Source organism: Hippocampus zosterae, chromosome 8 (genome assembly GCF_025434085.1).
Source record: "Hippocampus zosterae strain Florida chromosome 8, ASM2543408v3, whole genome shotgun sequence".
In the NCBI taxonomy this organism is placed as follows: domain Eukaryota; kingdom Metazoa; phylum Chordata; class Actinopteri; order Syngnathiformes; family Syngnathidae; genus Hippocampus; species Hippocampus zosterae.
Genome location: NC_067458.1, coordinates 3,733,648 through 3,756,334, shown reverse-complemented (window position 1 = coordinate 3,756,334; position 22,687 = coordinate 3,733,648). Strand labels below are relative to the sequence as shown.

Sequence of the window (22,687 nt, the reverse complement as noted above, 5' to 3'; positions counted from 1 at the left end):
TAAATGCTCTTGAAATTAAGTGCTGCTTGACAAGCCGACATTGTGTTCATGTATGTTGACGTCACTGAAGGCCTAAGGTTGAAATGCACGGCCCGCCACTGGTAATATGTCATCTACATGTCCCTCCGGGAGGAGACCCCGAGGACGACCCAGGACACGCTGGAGAGACTATGTCACCCAGCTGGCCTGGGAACGCCTCGGGTGATAATTAGAGCTGTCAGTTTAGCGTTTTTATTGGCATTAATTTAAATGAATTTTAACGGGAATAATTTTTTTCTCGCGAGATTAACGCGGCACACGTCACAAGCGGATGTTACGTTGCTCTATAAATACAGGACAACAAAACAACAAGCAGTTGCAGAAGTCCACGCCCATGTCTGTTTTGCCAGCCATGGCAGCGCGAGAAACCGAAAACGGATACTTCGTTTATGAATGGAAAGTTTACTTTTAAAAAGTTGCCAGATTGCTCCACTGACAAGATCAAAGTTACCTGTTCTTCTCTCTCTGTGTATCATACAGGTATACGATGTATGCCACTGACGCGATATTTACTTGTTTTGGAACTATTTTGTGTGGAAGGTTACAGCGTTCCGTGTCCATATAAATAGAGCGGGTGGAGCTTCTCTGTGTTCGTCTGACAGTGACGGTGCGCAGAGGCGGTGACATGACAATGAAAGTTCAGCGTTGCAGTGGTAGCGACCTAGCGAAAATAAAACTTCTCCAATGTTGTCATCGAACCAAGTGTAGTCATCCGAAATGAGGTAGACACAAAAACCGTAGAGAGACTTCCGCGCAAGAAGTACCAACATAATCAACATAGCCTGACTTTGTTAGGGGGAGTGAAACCCCCCTCTTTCAGAATGGTTTGCCCCAGCAGCATGGGAATGGGGGAATGCTTGCGCTTGTTTGTACGGCCGGCAGTTTTGTGAGTTTTGAATACAGCGGCACATAACGAACACTGGTGTCCGGGGTCTCGTTATTCTCCAACAAACATACAGAAACAGACTGCTGTGTTCAAAGCAAACTTGAGAAAAACGAAGTATGCAACCATGGTTTAAATCCACTATAGGCTGAGTACTAGTTTACCTTAGATGTGCACTTTATAATGTTATATTGCTCTGTTTTGATTTCATTAAAAAAGCTGTTAAAGCAGCTGTTGTGTGACAAAATATTTTTTTTTACTGTTGTTGATGGACAGTAATATTGTGTGAGAGATTATGTGTGAACAACTGCTCCAAGTGAAAAATGTTCATGTAAAATTGAAAATTGAAATAATTTCAGTAAATAATTGCATTTGGCACATAGAAAACTGGTTCATGATTCCAAGTTGATGAGAGCATTAAAATGGGGGAAAAATAGGACAAAAAATGTAAAAGGAAATTCAGAAACGATAAAAAATATGTGAGTAATCACGATTAATTTTTTTGTTCATTTGAGTTAATTATGACAATTGCATTTTTAATTAGATTAAATATTTTAATCGTTTGACAGCTCTAGTGATAACACATAGTTTAAAATCACGGTTGATTTGATTCTTTTTTATTATTATTGTGAAGTTGAAGCTATTAAATTAATTAATGTAGTATTAGTGGGAGTGGTAATAATAGTAGTACTCAGAAAATGTTTAGAAATCAGCCATCTCGTTACCTCTGCGTCCCGTGTCCTAGACGCATAATTAACCCACGGGACGCAAAGTTCCAAACAATGTGCGTTTTTGGGACGCAAGAAAATATCTCAGTCAAAACAAACAAACAAACAAACTACAGCAAGCCTGAGGATTTCACAGTCACAATCGTTACCGGTAGCGTGTCGTTTCCGTGGCGTAATTTTCACAGTACCGAAAAATAGTTTAACTATATAAGTCACCGCATACAAGTTGACTGTGTGAGCAACGGAAAACACTTCATTCAAGGGATTGCAAAGGTTTATGGTTGAGGGGTGTTGCAAATCATGAGGACCTGCCAAGTGGTATGATAGCATTGTTTTATACATGTCCTTGGCTAGGCCTCATTTTCAAAATCAGTTCTTGGTCCTTGGCCTTAGCCTCGGAGGCAAGTCCTTGGTCCTTGGCCTCAGAACATTTCTCAAGTCCTTAGCCTTGCCTTTGAAAATTTTCCAAGTCCTTGGCCTTGGCCTCGGCCTCGGCCTCGGAGGCAAGTCCTTGGCCTTGGCCTCGGGTTGCCGAACCTTGGACACAACACTGTCTTCGGTACACAGCCCTCTTCATATCTGCACAGATCTTCAAATTTGTTTTGGTCTGGGCTATGGTTTGGCAAATTTACAAAGCACTTCCTACTCCGGCAAAGACGTTTTCAGGAAATGGCTAAGCCGCATTTGTCAACAGTGTGACATGTTGGCATTTAATTTAAGAAGGGCTGTTATTAGGATCGCCTCTACGTATGCATCGGCCCCGTGGCTCATGACACCCCTTTTTGCTGGGCTCTGACGACGGGTTAACGTCAGCATGTTGGCTGCACTAAACCGAACCATGACCTGTCTCACGTTTTAAGGAAAGGGAAAGAGTCTGGAGGTTGGTTGGGGGTCTGGGTATGAGAGGGAAGAAGAACATGGTGGTTACTGGTCCGTCTGTTGATGAGTGAGAGGTGTTACCTGTAGGATCTTGTCTCCAGGCTGCAGGGAAGATGCAGCAGGCCCGTCATGCTGTACCCTAGTAACAAAGATACCCTATAAGTCAAAATGATACAAGGTTAGGACAACACAGGGACACGATGGTTTAGAATCTTTGCCTTTCTTATTGCATCTTAATAGCCACCGCCTCCCCACTAAAATAGTGTCTGCCAAAAAAGGGCAGCTAATAGGCATTCTCTTCATTCTCATTCTAGAGATGCATGCAAGTACATCCGTTGTTAGAAACTGAGATGTCATGAATCCCAGTGATCTGAGTAGTTAGTTCAATTTTCTTAACACTTCACTGCATAAAGCAACTCAGCACCAAAATGTTTTCCCTCTGGTTCATCAATTGAAGACTTAAGAGATGTAAAGATAATAGGTCTACTATATTGGGCAAAGAATAAGGTAGTGGGAGGGCAGAAGGTAGACAGTCCCATTTTTCTTGAAACAACTCAAGGCAGAGATTATAAAAACACCAACATCTTTTCACATCTTGGTGAAAGATGTTTTTGAACACAGGGTGGAACAATGTGGCTGTATTAACTCAATGTGTTTCAACAGGTTGTATGCCCCTGTTGAACAGACGATTGAGAGATGAGCAACATGGGGTGCGGGGGTAGGGGGGGGATGCCAGGTGATACAGAACTATACTTCATGTACATGACAGTACCGGAGCACCAACAAACAAAGTAAACACGTACAGATACGCGGCACACAAAGGTGCCCGTTTCGGAAGTATAAGTTCTCTTACGTCACTGGCATTTAAACAGTGAGCCTCATAAATGTTTTTTTGTGTGCTAAATTTGATATAGCAATGACATAAAGTGTGGTAAACTGTGCTGACACAGAAGTAAAAGGTATTGTGAGATTTAATTTTAGTTCACATTTTAGCCCAAGGAGAGGTAACCCAAATACTTTTCCTCCTCGTGTCATATGGAGCTCACTGTACATTACAAATTTACAAATGCGCTTGTTAACAGGTGAAGCTGTGAAGTGTTAGTCACACACAGAAGGGAGAAGGCATGCCAAAAGTGTTCTGACATGGCAAGATGTTAAATCAATCAACAATAACTGTTTTAAAATACAGAAGAAGGCCGATGGCACCTCCTGAAAGGGGAGGGAGGTTCGGGATAACATCATCACAGGAAACAGCTTGGATTACAGTTTATCTGTTATTGACGGCAGCTAAGTCTTTCAGGGCAGCAAAGTTCAAATTTGAACATAAATGTGGCTAAAAAAAACATCCATGACCCAGAGTGAACTGGGAAAAATAGCACCTTGACAATTAGACTTTCGCCTTGAAAGGCATTAAAATAGTGTGCGACAAATTCTCTCTGGACCAGCTGTCTCTTCAGCTTTTTCAAGATCATAATTAATAAACAGCAACAGAATCTGTCAAATTTGGAATCCACAGACTGAGCGAGACAACCTTCCCAAAATATTTATCACAAGCAACAACGCTTTGTATGGCTGAGTGTAGCAGTCTGAGCCTGAAACTGGCCAACAAGTGCAAACTCAAAGCAGAAGAAGTAGAAATAAATTGGAATGTGCTTAAATAACACCACAATGCACGTGCATACTTAATATAGATACAACAAAAACAAGCACCTTTAAATAACAATAATGTGCAGTGATTAAATTTATTAGACCACCACTCACGAAAAGTTTTGCCACAACTGCCCAATGACAGTTTTTTTTCCTAATCACTTAAGCATATAGTTTGTAACTATTCATGCATAAAACTCTTAACACAAATAAGAAAACTAAAATGGCAAAACATAGTTCTCTTGTAGAAGCAAATAAGTGTTGCTTGACTCTAAAAAACGTTGGGAAAAATAAATTGGACTCGGCGATTGACATAACCCAACATATTAGTCAACACACAAAGTAGAAAGAAATTGGAATGAACATAGGAGACCACAATAACGAACGTGGCTTTTGCATTCTCTGTGCACAAAGGTAGCCAAGGTTAGTTTGAGGTCATACTTTTGGCATCAGTCCGTCAACAAACCTTCTTTTCTTTATAAAAGAAGGTTTGTATTTATTTTTGCTAGTACAACTTGAAACTACTAAAGGTAAATATAAACCTTTTTGGGTGGCACAGTGGTCAACAGGTTAGCACATCCGTCTCCCACCCCTCTTCACGCCGTGCCTGCGTGGGTTTTCTTGACTTATTCCAGTTTCCTCCCACATTCCAAAAACATGCATGGCAGGCTGACTGAATGCTCTAAATCAGGGGTGGCCGAACCGCCTTTGGCGAGCCGCATGCGGCTCTTTGGTTGGTTCAATGCGGCTCCAGGGCTTTCACACGATAAGCGGCGAAGACACCTCGGCAGTGGCGATGCCATTCAAACAAAGGTGCTAAATACAGAAAACATATTACGTCAGCCGATCATCAATCCCGTTACTTGATTGACATAGACACGTGTGTGTGTGTGTGCTTGCACGTGCGCGATCAGATCGATCGTGGGAAGTTGGTCGCTTCAAAAGTCGATCTTTGGGCAAAAAAGTGTGTGTGTGTGTGTGTGTGTGTGCGAGGAAGCGTATGATGTGGCTCTTTACAGTAACACAGTAAAAAAAAGGCTCTTCGTCTCTGACTGGTTGGCCACCCCTGCTCTAAATTGTGCGTGACTGCGAATGGTTGTGACTGCGAATGGTTGTTCGTCAATGTGTGCGCTGCGATTGGCTGGCCACTAGTTCAGGGTGTCCCGCCTACTGCCCGAAGACAGCTGGGATAGGCTCCAGCACGATCCTTGTGAGGATAAAGAGATTAGAAAATGATGGATGGATAAACCTTATTGTCTTAAAAAAATCATTATGTATATACAGTAAGAGGCCAACGTCACGTTCAATTACTGACTATTGTTATGATCAATTTCTGATTACACAAAGCCCAATGACTTGCCTCAAATGTATGTACAAAAACTGAGTTTGAAATTGCTCATTCCTGTTCAAGATGTTAAAATGTTCAGCACTCATTCAAATTGAAAGAGTCCTCTTTAAAGCATTATGGACGGTCTCGTTGCCTTTTTATGACAGGTGGTCTAGTTAAGCACCGTATTCCTATCGGATGATGCCAACACATATAAGTGATCGTGTAGATGAGTGCAACTGAAACTTACCCTTACATTGGAAAGTTATAAGTAAGTACAACTAAGACAACATTACACCTACAGATATAACATTAGCAAGGTCAATATCAGCTGCCCAAACACAGACAGAACAAGCAAAAGGTGCTATAGAGCATATTTGCTTCTATTGCATCTCTTGAGCAAATCTGGGGAGGTTATGGTTGCCCGGCAGGCTGGGTTGGGTCGTACCATGTCGGAGGGTTTGAAGGGATTCCCCTGACCACTGATGCCACCAGAGATACTAAAACCAAGACCAGGGTTCTTCTCTATTCTCACACACAACTAGAAAGAGAGAAAAAACATAGACAACTGGAAGTATACTGCAAGCAACAAAGTTGGAATTGAATGAACACGGACATTTTTCATGTTCTCGTAGCACTATTCACAGAATCTTCAGCGTCAAAGAAATCATTGCCAAAAAATTTGGAATGATAAGACTGGCAAAATGAAATGTATTATAGAGCATAGTTGCGAATACAGAAACTCAGACATTCAGGAATAGTAATTACTGTGTGGTTTGTAGGCGCGGGCCGATATTAAATTCTGAAAGTATGCTAACAGCGAGGAAAAATATAGCAGTATCAATGCGCTAATATTAGACGTGTAAAATGATATTTTTCGAAATATTTGGGAAAATACAATTGAACACAATTAATTTTATTTTTCAATAAAATATAGAATGTTTGTTCCAAAAGAAATGTGTGCCATGTCACATTTACAGAAATAAATAAATGTTAACATTCTTCTTTTGTTTTAATTGTTCTTAGTAAGTCCTATCACGGGTGAGCTGTTTTTTTTACAACAGACACTCATGTTGTCCTTGGGTTAAACTAGTACCTGCTGGCACGATTTTCTTTTTTTGGATGATGCATCTTAACAAAAAGGCATCCGTGTTTCGAGTGTCTTATTTGTCTACCGCCCTCCTCCTCCATGTGTAACTAACTCACCCTTCTTCTCCCCTCTCTATTCATCAAGAAGAAGGGGGGAAAAGTTAATTAGAGAATTATTTGGCTCATTTACTCAACTCTGGTAAACTGTCAGTCAAACCGGTAAACTGGCCCATGCCTCTTGGTTACTTAAATTGAGAAACAGAAGTAAACTAAGCTTTTTGAGTGAAGAAGTAACTGTCAAAAACATTGCTTTTCCTAGCAGATGTCAACTACGAAAACAAAACAAACATTTTAAACGAAACAATGATAACAACATTCTTGCCCACTGACCTTCAAAAGTGAGCTTTGGAACTGCAGTGGATGAGGCTGCATTAGACAGACAGATGAGAAGGAAAGCGTAAAATACCTGTTCTTGGAAACCTTCAGTGCTCTTCTGGCCTTTAGTTTGGAGAAGACAACGGGCGCTCTGAGGCCGTGCGTTGGTGTGGGTCGTCACCACCTGGTTGTTATGGACCATTCCCTGGTTGCTGTGGTATTGGGGGTTGTTGGGAGGGTGTGAAGGCTGATGTGATGTGTGGGATGTATGCAGGTTGTACTGGGATTGGTTTCCCGATGAGGACAGGGCCATGGGCAGGCCAGCACTTGAGTAGACCTGGCCAGGAGTGTTAAGCGCTAAATGGGAAAAACAAAGGATGGATGCACTACAATTCAACTTTCCGAGGAAATGTGATCGAAATCGTGATATCCCCAAGTCGTCAGAGCCAATTACACATAAAGTAGATGAGCATTTACCTTGAGGCACGTTTCCTTGATATTGCCCTCCTGACGGTACGACTGATAAAGGCATTCCTGGCTGATATTGGGCCCCCTTATTCATCATTCCCCCATCATAACCCTGTTGGCCAACCATACGATGAGGTGTCGTGGCTGAGGAAGAGGATGACGAGGTGACGATCATGGTGTTGTGAGAGTGGCCTCCCTGTGCAAATTGGAAGGAGGCTTTAAAGAAACACATCTGCTTATTTTTATTCCCTCCCAAACATTTATGTCAGCTCTGACCTTTTTCATGAGGTTGTCAGGTGGGACATCTCTCCTGCCAAGTGAGTAGGGAGCCCATTGATTGCTTCCTGACACACTCTCTTGGTCGTTATCCAGCATGGCAGCCTGCTGGGAAGGGCTCTAGGAGAAAGAAGAAGAGGGACAGAATAATATTTGGCAAGAATTTAAGGAGGGCAACAATGTACTTAAACACATAAAAGTACAGCATCTTTTAGATTTTGCCTGTATGCTTCAATATGGAACATTATTTATTTATTATTTGTTTGCTTCCTCGGCTCAGAAACTTTCTGCGTGCACTGGAAATTTTCCCCATATGTTGTTTGTTAGCTTTAGTCATGATTATTCATATACCTGCACTCACCTTTTCACCTGTGCTTGTGCTTCTCGCATGTCTATTTGATTTACTATCATCATTTGCTTCACAATGACTATGAATATTTATATCATTACACTTGTGCTACAGGTTAAACTATTTTCATCATTAAAAATATCATACCAATGATTGAACATTGAACTTCAAAATCCTCCCAATTAAAAGAAAAGAAAAGGCTTTTCTAAATCATTTATGTCAAACGCTTCCACACAATTTTGTTGTGGTTGTTAAAAAAAAATATATATACATGTGTATATGTGTATATATATATATATATATATATATATATATATATATATACACCGTATTTTCACGACTATAAGGCGCCATTAAAAGTCTTAAATTTTCTCCAAAATGGACAGGACGCCTTATGGTGCGGAGCGTCCTTTATATGCGCTGAGTTCCAAAATCTGACTGACAGCCGACACGCTGTTTATATAGAGAAAAGGCGGAAGTGACTGTGAAAGAAGTCGGCCAATCAGGGAAGGGTGGGCGTGTATATATACATATATGGAGAGGGAGAGAGAGAGAGAGAGGGAGAGAGAGGACAGACAAGCTAGTCCGCCAATGGTGAAGGGTGGGCGTGTAAGTGGACGCCTCAAGCCAGTACCAACACTTGTATAGCGTGTGGCAATGTGCATTGTTGCAAAACAACTCCGGTTTTGGTTTCTAAGAACCCCTGAAATAAATTCGACAAAGAGACATGCCTACGAAGCTCAGTTAAAACTTAAAGCCACCGGTTATGCTTTTGGCATGCGTGACCATCTCACAGCAGCGGTGAAAAATCAAGTCAAGCAAATGAACTCTGAGCTTCCCGTTATTCCCGGAGGCTTGACTAAAGAACTCCAACCGCTGGACATTGGCATCAACCGGGCGTTCAAAGTAAAGTTGCGAACAGCATGGGAACAATGATCGATGGCAAACACAACTTTACAAAGAGTGAGAGGCAGCGCTGGGCGAGTTACGCCACAATACGCAACAACGAGAGGGAACGCGGCGTTTTTGATGGATTACGGTACTTGCACAATTGTTCAATTCTTTCTACACACACACGCGCTGCCACCATGTTTCGCTCTGTTCTTTACTTTCAAATGTGGGAAAGCTTCACACGAGAGAAATGTTGACTTTGCTATTGCTACTCCTTCTTTCCGCTCGGCAATGCGTAGCAACTCACACTAGCATGTGATGCGTTCAATGACAACTGGGATGTGCAGTCCTCTGCTTCTGATACAGAGGATGAGGACTTTGATGGATTTCTGGGTGATGATTGATCGAAAAACGTGAGAACATTGTACGATGGCTAAATAAAATACACCCGAACTCAGTTCTGCTTTCGTTGCCTTTTTAAAAACGTGTTTTTATCTTATCTGTATGTCTTGGCATGCTACCGTATGCTTCAAGCTAACGTGTTAGAGTGCGCGCATGCATGCCGTATGTTTAAGCTGGCGTATGTTTTACCACTGTAAAACTGCGGCTATTCGTACGATACGTCCTGTGTATGTGTAAAATACATACACATACAAAATGTCACGCATTAATGAGACTGCGGCCATTAGTACGATGCGTCGAATAGTCGTGAAAATACGGTATATATATATATATTAAAAAAAAATCCTCGTCTCACCCCTCGGGTGGTGTCCGTCCCTCATTCAGCTCGGGTCCTCTACCAGGGGCCAGGAAGCTTGAGGCTTCTGCGCAGTATCCTTGCTGTTCCCAGCACTGCACATTTCTGGACTGAGATGTCCGATGTTGTTCCCGGGATCTGTTGCAACCACTCATCTAGTTTGGGGGTCACTGCCCCAAGTGCTCCGACCACCACAGGCACGACTGTCACCTTTACCTTCCAGGCTCTCTCCAGCTCCTCTCTGAGCCCTTGGTATTTCTCGAGTTTCTCATGTTCCTTCTTCCTGATGTTTCCATTACTTGGGACCGCTACATCCACTACAACGGCTTTCCTCTGCCCGATGTTTCCATCACTTGGGACCGCTACATCCACTACAACGGCTTCCCTCTGCCCTTTATCTATGATCACGATTTTTATATATATATATATATATATATAGCGGCCGGATAGCTCAGTTGGTAAGGCATCGGATTGGCATACGGGAGACGGTGGTTCGAATCCCGCTTGGGGCAAAAATGAGCACATAACACCATCCAGTGTGGGTCCTTGGGCAAGATCCTTCACGTTAATGCCTACCTCATACAATGATGAGAGACAATAAAACGAATGACATGCCGGCTCAGACGTCGCCCGGCCAAACGAGGTCTGCGTCAGGTGCTGGGGAACCAGAGCACCTTGATGAAAAATGGGCTACTGGAACAAAGCGGAGATGGGCGAGATGCGATAACATGGCTCTGTTGGAATGCTACTACTCAAGCAACCCTAGTCAGAGGGGTTACATGCAGAGAATGTGGGCTAAATGGTTACTTCGAAATCCACAGTCACGGTTGACCACGAAACAACTAGTAGCTCAGTGTTCCAACATCCACAAACGGCACAACTGCTGTCACAACTTGAGATTGATGAGGTACAACGCAGGTTCCATGGTGAAGGGCCCCAGGCTGCCAGATCAGAGGAGGAGGTCATACAAGAGATTGGGAGGCAAGCCCCAATGAATGCAGATGATGAGATTGGGTGGCCAGCACCAATGAAGGAAATGCTGAGCGAGGCAGCAACTGACCTGAAAGTTAAGATCATGGCGAGAATGAAAGCTGGGCAACCTAGAAACCGATTACAACGGCTATGTGAAGTACCATCTGAAAGTCTCATAGAAGTGTGAATGCAGCACTGAGGGCGATCCCTACCGTAACGATCACAGAAACCAATGAGCTGATATACGCTTCAGCATCAGTGAACCTGGAGACTCTGGGCCATAAGAGCAACCATGGAAGCCATGAGATACGTTACCCACCATGGAAAAGACGGTTGGAGGCTAAGATCAAGGCGGCCCGGAAAGATGTGAGTCAATTGACGGAGGGCCAGAGAGGTGTGATGAAAAGGCCGATACCCGAGCGGTACATCCAGATGACCATACCTGAAGCACTCGAAACTGCCAAACAAAGGCTCCAAGCCTTGTCCAGTCGCCTAAAGCGGTACACGAAAGAGAATGAGGCCAGACGAATAAACAGGCTGTTCGCAACACAACCTGCGAAAGTGTACGCTCAGTGGCAGGGTCCTAACAACAGAGCTGACCCACCAAGACTGGAAACTGAAAGGTACTGGAAAGGCATATGGGAGAAGGAGGTTGCACATAACAGCAGTGCACAATGGCTGGTGACCCTGAGAGAGGAGCACAGCAACCTCCCTGAACAGAACCCAGTTACCATAACAGTGGCAGACATACAGGAAAGAGTGTCAGATATGAAGAACTGGACAGCACCAGATCCGGACATGGTCCACACCTACTGGCTAAAGAAACTCACAGCACTCCATGAGCGCCTAGCAGTACAAATGAACCAGCTGCTGAGGGATGGGACTCACCCAGAATGGCTAACCGTAGGATCCCTTGAAGGGTGCAGCCCCATCCAACTATCGGCCAATAACCTGTCTCTCCACAACATGGAAGCTCATGTCAGGCATCATTGCGGCTAAGATAAGTGGACACATGGATCAATACATGAACGAAGCGCAGAAGGGCATTGGTAGAGATACCAGAGGAGCCAAACATCAGCTCCTGGTTGGCAGAACAGTCGCACAAGACTGCAGGTCCCGACGTACCAACCTGTGCACAGCCTGGATTGATTACAAGAAAGCCTATGACTCGATGCCACATACATGGATCACCGAATACTTGGAGTTACATAAGGTGAACAGGACCCTAAGAGCCTTCGTTGCGAACTCGATGAGGATGTGGAAAACCACACTTTAAGCCAATGGCAAGCCACTTACCCAAGTGTCCATCAAATGTGGCATATACCAAGGTGATGCACTCTCCCCACTGCTGTTCTGCATAGGACTGAACCCCCTAAGCCAAGTAATCACCAAGACAGGCTATGAATACCGCCTCAGAAATGGAGCTACGATCAGTCACCTCCTCTACATGGATGTCATAAAGCTGTATGCTAAGAGCGAAAGGGACATAGATTCCCTGATCCACACAACCAGGATCTACAGCAGCGACATCGGGATGTCATTCGGGCTTGAGAAATGTAGTCGGATGGTGACTAAGAGAGGAAAGGTAGTCCGCACTGAAGGGCTCTCACTCCCTGAAGGAACAATAAGATATGATATCCTTTATTCGTCCCACACTGGGGAAATTTACAGCCTCCAGCAGCAAGAATGTATGTAGAAAGAAGAAAGAAGAAAGAAGAAAGAGAAAAAATAGCAATAGCAGACATTGAGGACAGCTACTAGTACCACAAGCCAATGGCAACCTCGAACTGGCAACAAGGAAAGCGGCTACGGCCAAATACCTCCAGCGAGTGAGGCAAGTCCTAAGAAGCCAGCTCAATGGCAAGAATAAGACCCGGGCAATAAACAGCTATGCCCTGCCAGTGATCAGATACCCTGCAAGAATAATAAGGTGGCCAAAGGAAGAGATTCAGACCACGGACATTAAGACCCGAAAGCTCTTAACCATGCATGGATGGTTCCATCCCAAATCCAGACCCCTGAAACTGTACGCAAGCCGAAAGGAAGGAGGCCGGGGACTAGTCAGTGTGAGAGACACTGTCCAGGAGGAAACATCCAAGCTCCATGAATACATCAAGGAGAAGGCTCCAACGGATGACGTACTCAGAGAATGTCTCAGACAATGGGGAACAGAAGATGAGGCGCTGGAAGAGGGACCATCATGGGAGGACAAGCCACTACACGTGATGTACCACCGGACCATAACTGAAGTGGCCGATCTCAAGAAGTCCTATCAGTGGCTAGAGAGGGCTGGCCTGAAGGACAGCACAGAAGCACTCATCCTGGCTGCTCAGGAGCAGGCCTTGAGCACCAGAGCCATCGAGGCCCAGATATACCACACCAGACAAGACCCAAGGTGTAGGTTGTGCAAAGAGGCACCTGAGACGATCCAACACATAACTGCAGGGTGTAAGATGCTGGCAGGGAAAGCCTACATGGAACGCCATAACCAGGTGGCTGGCATAGTCTACCGAAACATCTGTGCGGAGTATGGACTGGAATTGTCTTTTTAAACACATGGATGTTATCATTTACATTATAGTAGAGCAGCCTTTTTACATGGCTTGAACCGTGTTTTTTTAATAAAAGATTGGATGATATCTAATTAACACAAGCAAATCTAATTTCATGATAAAAATAGGAAAGTGGTACAGGTAAATGGAAGAATATGGGCAGTATCTGGTCTCACAGGACTGGTCCTGTGGTGCACGCTAGTGGCTCGGCAAACTTTCGTTTGGTGGTGTGAACTTTCATAATTCCTTTTTTTCTTTTTGCCGTTTTTATTTTATTTTAAGGTTTGTAATGTTTGCAACATTTCTTTCTTTAGTTTGTGTTTTTACAGGATTTATTACTTGTAACATTTGTTTAGCGAGGGTTTCATTTTTGTGGTTTTCAATTTGCATGTGTGTGTTTTCCTTTTTTTGCATCTTCTTTTGTTGTTGTTTTTTTTTTCTCCAGAATTTTTGTGTTTGCAGCAAGGATTGCTCCTTTTGGCCACCGGATAATATGGCTATGACTTTTGTCTTGTCCCACCATCGAGTCCTTCACATATGTGTTGGATGTGATACAGCATTAAAGAATACATTCTTGTACAACATCAAATCAAGAATCCACATAGAGTGAATGAAATACAGATCCACAACTCACAAACTGCTGACTACGACATGAAACAACATGCTTTTTGTGTGTTTGCTTGTAAGTTTACCTCTTTCTACTTTGTCATTGTTGTAAAAGTGATTTTCATTTTGTGTAAACAATATTACATATTATTCATTGATTCATTCTTTATTTCGGCAATTCTTTGTTTAATATACAGTGGGACCTCTATTTACAAACGTCTCTTTATACGAAATTCTCAAGTTACGAAACTCAACAGGAAAATATTGCCTCTTGTTACGGAAGAAATTTCAAGACACAAAAGGCAAAAAATACAGTATGGGTTGTTACTCGCAGTTCCGAGTACCCTGAATGCAACATACTTTAGCTGCTCTGCCTATTGCCCTGGCTATTACACAGAATCATCCTGGCATCCAATTGGCTAAGAGGGACTACTGTATGTGTCTATGCAGGGTCCTCGTCATTAGCCCCTCGGGCCAAGAGATGTTCTGATAGTTTTATATAAATGTGAATCACCCAAAAAAAGTGCTCATCAGTCGGGTGATCGCTCACTATGTTGATGTTTGCCTTCGACATTTTCAAAGGGTTGTTAAAAGCTGACAAAGGCAAACGTCCTTCTGTACATCAGTTCTGTACAAAGCCCTGAGCAAAAACCACTTCTGAGCGAGAACATTGACTAAAGAGGGCAAAAAACGATGAGGATGCACTTAAAAGTTACATTTATTTTATTTATATTCTTTATTCTTAGTTTTTTGTACATTATGTACAGCTCTCAACTGTTGTGCAATAATCTAATTGTAACACGTATTTATTACATGTTTTGATGCATTTTTATGCTTTGGGAAACATTTATGTCTGGGTACTCACAGCAACAGCAGGAGGAGGAGGTAGTGGCAGCCAGCGGCCAGCAGGGGGCTCAAGTTTAGCGTTATTGCAAACGTTAAAGTTCAAAGTACTGCTGCGCCCCTGGCCGTGACCCCCGCCCTGACAGAGCATGCCCAGCGTGAGCGTATTGTGCTTTAGGACACCACTCTGATTGGAGAAGACAACATCACATGACATGGGTGAATGAAAAGAGATGAGCGGCTTAGACAACACAGAGTGCATAGCAGCATTGGGGAGACACACTGAACTCAAGACACACATCAATAACACTGATAAGAAACACAAAAATAGTGCAGAGTTACTGAAAGCACAGAAAAATGTTAGCTAGTGTTTGATCATACACACAGTGAATATTGTACTCATACGCGCAGCATTTGGTGGACAATGTCATTCCAACAAGAAGCACATTTGTTTGTGGGTCCTAAACGTTGTTTGCATGGGACACTCATCAAGTTCCTTACTGCAAATGTCTCGCATTCTTTTGTTGTCCAATTAGGTGGAAATAAATGACCCATCTTTGGAGAAACCTGGCTCGAATCAATACCCTTTTTAGGGCATCATCTAAGCAAGGTACCCACATACATCCTGAACAGTCAGACTGAATTGGAGCACCCTCTTTTCAGAAGTCAGCAAAGGCTCGACTGTTGGCTATCTCAGATTCTGCTGAATGATTATCCTGTGGTGTGGTGTGTCTGATTTGATCATAAAAAGGCCTAAGCCGACAATCGAAACAGTATACAACTTGGTCAAGATTAACATTTGCGATTTTTTGTGTGTGTTGTCAAGACAGAGTTCAGCCAATTCACTGACTCTGTGGCTGTGACGTGAAACGGAACAATAGCCAATTATTAGGAGACAACCTTATGATTGCGCAATTGTGACACAAATAGAGGAGCAACTGGTTGTGTTGAGTGTTTGTATAACGTGTCTTGCAAGTCATTCATCCATCCATCAATTTTCTAATCCATTTATACGCCGATGTGCTGGAGTCTATCCCAGCTGTCTTCGGGCAGTAGGTGGGATACGCACGGAACTGGTTGCCAGCCTATCGCAGGGCACGCACACACTCAGCCTCACACCTGATTGCGCAATTGTGACACAAATAGAGGAGCAACTGGTTGTGTTGAGTGTTTGTATAACGTGTCTTGCAAGTCATTCATCCATCCATCAATTTTCTAATCCATTTATACGCCGATGTGCTGGAGTCTATCCCAGCTGTCTTCGGGCAGTAGGTGGGATACGCACTGAACTGGTTGCCAGCCTATCGCAGGGCACGCACACACTCACACTCACACCATGCATGTTTTTGGCATGTGGGAGGCACTGGGAGAACATGCAAACCCCACACAGGAAAGCTAGGGCCCGTAATCAAATCCACAACCTCTGCATTGTGAGGCGTACGTGCTAACCTGTTGAACACCGTGCCACACAAATCATTCACCACAATAAATATGATAAGAAGAGTTTCGAAATGCAATGCAGTTACCAGATTATTAGCTGCTATTATTGCTTCTCTTTATACTCCTCTTTGCATTGTCTGGTCATCTGCATGCCCTGTGGTACAACGCTGTTGCTTACAAATCAGTCTTGAACTACAGCAGACATCTGGTTTGGGGCAGGAGACTCGTGATTGCGGTTAAGATATTATGTGTGTGTGGTGCACTGTGGTGATCATATTGAGTACAGGGTACATACACGATAGAAGTTGTAAGTCAGCACTTGATTATTAATATAATAAACCTGCTTAAAATCTTTGGAATGCAGATAACTTATTCCAAGTAGTTAAAAAAAGGCAATATTAACCCTTATAACATGTTAGATGTTTAGGTATGTGTTATACATTGTTTTTTTTTTGTTTAGTTTTTTTATTTCAAAGGCATTCACTTTGGAGCTGTCAAAGCGGTCTCAATGACTTGCGAGACACGTTATACAATGACTCAACGCAATCCATCTATCCATCCATTTTCTGACCCGCTTATCCTCACAAGGGCCACAGGGCGTGCTGGAGCTTGTCCCAGCTGTCATCGGACAGGAGGCGGGGGACACCCTGAACCGGTTGCCGGCCAATCGCAGGGCACACATAGACAAACAACCATCCGCACTCACACTGACACCTAGGAACAATTTAGAGTGTTCAATCAGCCTGCCATGCATGTTTTTGGAATGTGGGAGGAAACTGCAGTACCGGGAGAAAACCCACGCAGGCACAGGGAGAACATGCAAACTCCACATAGGAAGGCCGCAGCTGGAATAGAAACCTCCACCTCTGCACTGTGAAGCTGACGCGCTAACCAATCAACCACCTGGTCGCCCCATAAGAAAGTCATTGTTATTTATTTATTGTTCTATTTCTGGCTGAGTTAGACCTGCTAAAACTAACGCCGTGGCAAGCTTTCTAAAATATTGCAAGGGTTAAGGGTTTTCTACAGAAAATGGTAGTACTGCAACTATATTCATCCTTACTGAAGGGACTACATTTAAAAATCAAGGCTACCCATGTACAAAAAGGGTACCCTTTAATGATTTATGAATTGCTTTCAAATACATTACAAATTATATTCAAAATGACACCGTAAATCATTTAAATAAGTGAGTTATTATTGTTGAATTAACTGTAAGAATAAGTGTTGTCTCAAAAATTTTAGATTGTGCCATTTCACGTCATGGTTTCTTCTGCACTTGGTTACAGTGGTGACTATGCAGTAGGTTGGCTGAGAAGATGTGATAGTGTGGAGTAGTCACGCACATGCAGCCAAATGCATATCTGGTCAAGTCTATCAACCAAACTCACATAGATACAGACAGGGAGAGTCTACATAGACTGTATATGTGATGTGAGTATGTGTAAGTGTGACTGCTCATTCATGTGCAGATCCTTTCAACATACCCTATCCAGGCGTTTGGCCTCAATGTGTCTCAGCAGCTGTTGCCTCCAATCGGCGGGCATTTTGGAGGTGATGTCTTCAGGCTTCTGCGATACAACAGGTCGTACTTTGATGGTGTCGTCAGAAGGTTTCTCTGGGCAGGTTGCCAGAGTGTAGTCAGGAGGCATCTTTTCCAGGAGGGCCGCCATGGTGGGACGAGCTGACACCGGACGTGCCTGATGGTCAAGTAACAGTCAATTGGACTGACTTTATGATACTGCATACCCTTTTAAATATCACTCCTGTATGGCTAAACAGACACTGACAAGGAACCAGACTTCATACTCATGTTGAGTATGAATATTTGAATTTGATTATCCATCAAATGACAGCATATGCAGTGGTGCTAACATTTATGATATTTACTGAGGTGAGACACCTGAGATGCTCCATAGGTCTCAGTGCTGTAGCTTCTAGCAGACAGCGGGCGACGTTGAGTCAAGCTCTTGGTTGGATAACCGATCATAGGTTTCTTCTGTTCCTGGTAGCTGGGATAATCGTCATCGTAGCGTCCATTTCTCTTGTTGTGCATCATTTGCGTCTGGTTGTCTACCATGTTGGCAGAATGGTCCATGGGGGTGGAATAAGCCAGTGCCCGACTATAAAGAGGAGGGTCCCCCTGATGCTGCACAAGAGAAATTTGTTTTGATTGAAGGGATAACATCGCTTTTATAATGGCATAGTAAATAATAATACATTCTCATTTCATACTTGCTGTCTGTATTGAGCTTCTTGCAGGGCTTCCTGCTGGGCCTCGTGGACTCTACGGAACAAAGCTAGTTCGGTAGAGCTTACCAATGAGTCTGCTCTCCGCAAAAACCCTGGTCTAGAACGCTGCGATGGGATTGATTGCAGCTGCTGACTGGTGGAACCATCCTGACCGATTGGCGATTGCGGGAAAGAGAACATCTCCAGTGGTGGGTAAGCACGATACCGAGGGCTCACCAACTCCTTAGGTAATGTCTTCCCAGGTTGATTGATGTACTCCAATGCTTTTGATGAGTGGTTGACATAATCTGGTGTATTGGGGAAAGGCGGAGGGGCCCGTCTGTCCATGGTCACCTGGTTGGTTACAATTATTGATGGTGACTAATGTTTCATTTTCAAAGTACAGAGAATATTAACCTGCCTAAACGTTATTGTACAAAAATGCAGTAAAGCTTAAAAACAGCTACAATATCCTTTAAGGTGGTGTGTCACTGAGTACGTTCAGGCTTGTGAGTGTTTGGGAATGTAGCAAATGTTGCAAAGACCTTAGTCAAATGTTTGCAGCAGTTTTCATGGTCGCAATAATTTTGAACGTGTTCAAAATACCGGTGACATGAAAAAACGTTTACGACTGTCTGGGAAATGTCTTTGCAAGCTTTTTGCTAAGGCTTTATTTGCTTGAATAAAGCCTAAGGGATAAACATTTGCTAGATGCGCAAACATTCGCTTCTATTCCCCGCTCAGTGTGATAAAAGCTTTAAACATGCATCTACCGTAAATGCATGTTGCTGACCTGGGGATTATAATTTTGGTCAAAGTGGTAGGCTTTATGTGGGACTGCAGGTTTTTGGTTGTGCCCCTGCTGGTTCTGGTTGCCATGCGCTGGGATTCCAAGCTCCTCATCTAACATAGGTGCAGACTGCGACCGAGCGATGTTGGTCTGCTCCATGGAACCTGGCAGCTCTTGGCGGTCCAAACTGCTCTGCTGCTCAATGGATGAGCTGTAGCTATCCATGGGAATACTAGAGATAAAGAACAAGTGTAGAAAAAAAGGTTCTGTACAAATACGACTTATCACAATGCGGGTAAAACAAGTAATATGGAAAAGTATACCTGTAGACTTTATAGGTGCCAATGTCGATCTCATCGATGCTCTGCGATTTCTTAAATTTGGACCTTGTTTCTTTCATCATGGGAGAGAGTCGGTCAGAAGTTTTACTCATTACCACGGTTACCTTGTTGCCCCCGGTGACAGCGAGCTGGTCCTTTCTGTTTTGCTCCCCCTGATTGTTGTGATATGACCAGCTGCCAGGAAGAGGCCCTGATGATTGCTCCCGCCTTGTGGCAAGAAGGAAAAAGAGGTAAAACCTCCATACAGGTTGGCAACAGCAGCACAGTTATAAAAGTCTCTGCCATGATTAATGAATAGAGAATGGGTAGCTCCTATATTCCAAAAAGGAGCCTGAAGGCTTAATTAAATAATCTGCATTGCACAAAAGTGTGAACATGAATGTCAGTGGTTGTTTGTCTAAATGTGCCCTGGGATTGACTTGTGACCAGTCCAGAGTCTGTCCTGCCTCTTTCCCAATTTCAGATGGGATTTGAAAGGAATGCTTGTCTTGAAACATTTTTCTTCTTTGCACAGTAACACTAGGTTGAGTTCAACCATAACTAGCATCCAAAACACATGCAACAGAAAGTGACAAACTACCGAGGAGTAAAATTGATGATCTCTTGATTCAGTTACCTTTGGTCTACCACCTTGCGGTCTGGGTTTGGACTTGAGGTTGGTGTCAGGTCCAATTTGGAGGGAAACGCTGTCCTGTCTTCTAAGGGGCTTGGGGTACGGGTCCAATTTTGCCAAGGATTCTGGGAAGCTTGCGCAGAAGCCTGGGATTCGTTGTCATGTGTGGTTCGTTGGTTGCTGTGAAAGGGGAGTGTCTGTGTGTCCAGCTCTAATGGGACGCCCACAATTCGTTCTTGCCTTAGGAGAGGACGGCGGCCATGTGTTGACTGGCTCCGGGGTTTGGAACCCAGTGACGGGTTACCCTGGCTTGTATTAGATGATGAAGCGTCTAGGGGAGACTCCTCGGCATCAAATCCAGTGTTGTCATAGTGAGGGGTCTCGGCCCAGTCGAAAGGCTCGCTCAGCGGGCGTCTATCTCCACGTTGCTGAATGGTCCCTGATGGGGGAGTTTCTCTTTGCGACAGCAGGGGCTTGGAGTCAATCGGTTTCGGAAAAGACTGGGCCAGCCTAAATTAGGATCAAGAATAACATTGAAACCAACTCTGTCCAATAATAATGTATTTTGTTGTTTCTCATTTACGTTTAAATAACAAAAGATAGAGTTGGTCTGGTGCAAAGAATAATACACACAGAGAAACACAAATTATTGATTAAGATGATCAGGACCAGTGGATGGATGGATGCCAAATGATGACAAGGGTTGAACCAGAAGACTCTTTCTGGCAACAAGTGTTCAACAGCTCAACAACATCTGTTGTTGTACTGGTCATGTCGTTGTATTTATTTATTTTTAAGTCTGGACATGATATATGGTTTCGCGATAGTGCCACTGAAGAAAATACAGGAAGGAAAGCTGGAGTGGGGGAAATAAAGATGTTGAGGTTTTCTTTAAGCCTGTATCTCCCTGAGTAGTGGTTTGCAAATGCGTGCGTAGCAAAAACAGTTATTTTTTGTTGTCTCTTTTTTTTGTTAGCGTTCATTCATAATGCTGGAGCTAACACGAGCTAATTTTGATTGAGGGGGTGAGCTGCCATTTATGATAACACCCATGATTTCTTCACTAGAAACACATTCTGTATAATATACAAGTAAAGTACCTAAAGCAGATGTTATTATGGTACGGAATTCAAACATATTACTGTCTTGAGACTCAAAATGGTTGGTTTAGATCAGGCATGCCCAGCTCCGAGCCTGGAGGGCCACTGTCCTGCCTGTTTTCCAGCTCTCTCGGCTGCAACAAACCTGATTCAGATGATCAGCCCATCAGCCAGCTCTGAAGCAGCATTAGAAAGTTTCTGATTATTTGAATCAGGTGTGTTGCTCTTGGGAGAGCTGGAAAACAGGCAGGACAGCGGCCCTTGAGGACCGACCTTTGGACACCCCTGGTTTAGATACAACAGTGCACGTTGAATCTGCCTTACTTTTCGTGGAGCCACTGCACAAGCTTAATTTTCAGTGGTAATCACCTCAACACACTTAAGAGTATACCGATGTTTGGATCGGTCAACTTCAAAGCAGGGGAGGAAAGAGTGAATTGTGACCTGCCTGCAGCATCCTAATGAGCTTCTTGACTGAGCAAGCAGAGAATGGCAAAGACGGAGAGGCATGCGAGTTTGGGGGGGTGGGGGTGGGGGGATCTTGGAAAGAATGGATACAGATTCAGAAAACCTTATTTATCCCTTCCCCATGGGGTAATTTGGACTTAACAGGCACGATCTGCACAAGAAACATGAAAACCAATGACAAACGTGGGATCCAGTGCAAAGGGCCTGTTGTTACTCGCCATATGTGCAGCACCCCGAGATCTTAGTTGAGAAATTAAACACTAGGGAAGGAGAGGGGGGAAAAACATGATCAAACTATCCTCTACTGAGGACAATTTAAGTTTAGGAAAATAAAATAAAGCAAAGTGAAAAGATAGAGGGTAGATGAGGGCGACAGATGAAGGAGTTTGAAGTTGAGACGATGGAGTTGAATGAAAAGTGGATGGATGGTTATGAGAAAGCGAAGGAGATGGCACTGAACATGAGCCATGATTGGACATTTGTGGCTACCTGTTGGTCCAGTGTGTTTGAGGAACCTGGTCCTTGTTAGGTGCCGGCAGGGCAGGGTTGTGTTGGTGGGCGTGAGAGCGAGGGTGTGAGTGAGTGTTAACGGGTGGGTTGGAGGAACCAGAGGAGCCCACTGAGGGAGAGTAATCAGAGTAGGTGGCCGAGGAGCCACTGTGATTCAGACAGTGGAGCTTATCCACCTCCTCGTCTGTAGACTCTAGACAGAGCGAGAGAGAAAGAGAGAGCGATATATACATATCTCAAGAAATTACCTTACTTGCTTACAAACAGAGGTGGATGTAATGAAGTACAAATATACTGTTACCCCACTGATGTAGATTTTCTTTCAGGTATCAGTACTTTACTTGAGTGTTTATTTTGCTAATGTCTTCTTACTTTTTTGCCCTTGGGAACTTTGTACTCCTTCCTTTGTAAAAAACAAAAGCTCAATTCCCTTTTCACTCTTTACGGATGACGTTCTGTTCCTTTATGACATGCACCTTTTCACACATTTTGCGGGGGATTCTGGGAACCTA

General features: G+C 43.6%; 2 protein-coding genes across 9 annotated transcripts in view; one reads left to right on the top strand and one right to left on the bottom strand.

Moving 5' to 3' along the window:
- lrrc7 (leucine rich repeat containing 7) overlaps window positions 1-22,687 on the bottom strand; it is a 211,540-nt gene that overhangs the window by 4,801 nt on the left and 184,052 nt on the right. For 6 of the 7 annotated variants that reach the window (XM_052073300.1, XM_052073298.1, XM_052073295.1 and 3 more), the window contains 12 exons: window positions 22,155-22,368; window positions 20,101-20,607; window positions 19,467-19,691; window positions 19,147-19,375; window positions 18,357-18,707; window positions 18,025-18,270; window positions 17,609-17,821; window positions 7,712-7,831; window positions 7,445-7,631; window positions 7,059-7,324; window positions 5,952-6,044; window positions 2,611-2,685 (listed from right to left, as the gene is read on the bottom strand). In XM_052073300.1, the coding sequence (XP_051929260.1) occupies window positions 2,611-2,685; window positions 5,952-6,044; window positions 7,059-7,324; window positions 7,445-7,631; window positions 7,712-7,831; window positions 17,609-17,821; window positions 18,025-18,270; window positions 18,357-18,707; window positions 19,147-19,375; window positions 19,467-19,691; window positions 20,101-20,607; window positions 22,155-22,368 (2,726 nt within the window). Of the gene's footprint in view, window positions 1-2,610; window positions 2,686-5,951; window positions 6,045-7,058; window positions 7,325-7,444; window positions 7,632-7,711; window positions 7,832-14,703; window positions 14,869-17,608; window positions 17,822-18,024; window positions 18,271-18,356; window positions 18,708-19,146; window positions 19,376-19,466; window positions 19,692-20,100; window positions 20,608-22,154; window positions 22,369-22,687 lie in introns of all 7 variants that reach the window. The other variant, XM_052073302.1, reaches the window with a different exon arrangement.
- Window positions 1-22,687, top strand: part of LOC127605710 (uncharacterized) — a 284,213-nt gene that overhangs the window by 243,765 nt on the left and 17,761 nt on the right. The window lies entirely within an intron of this gene.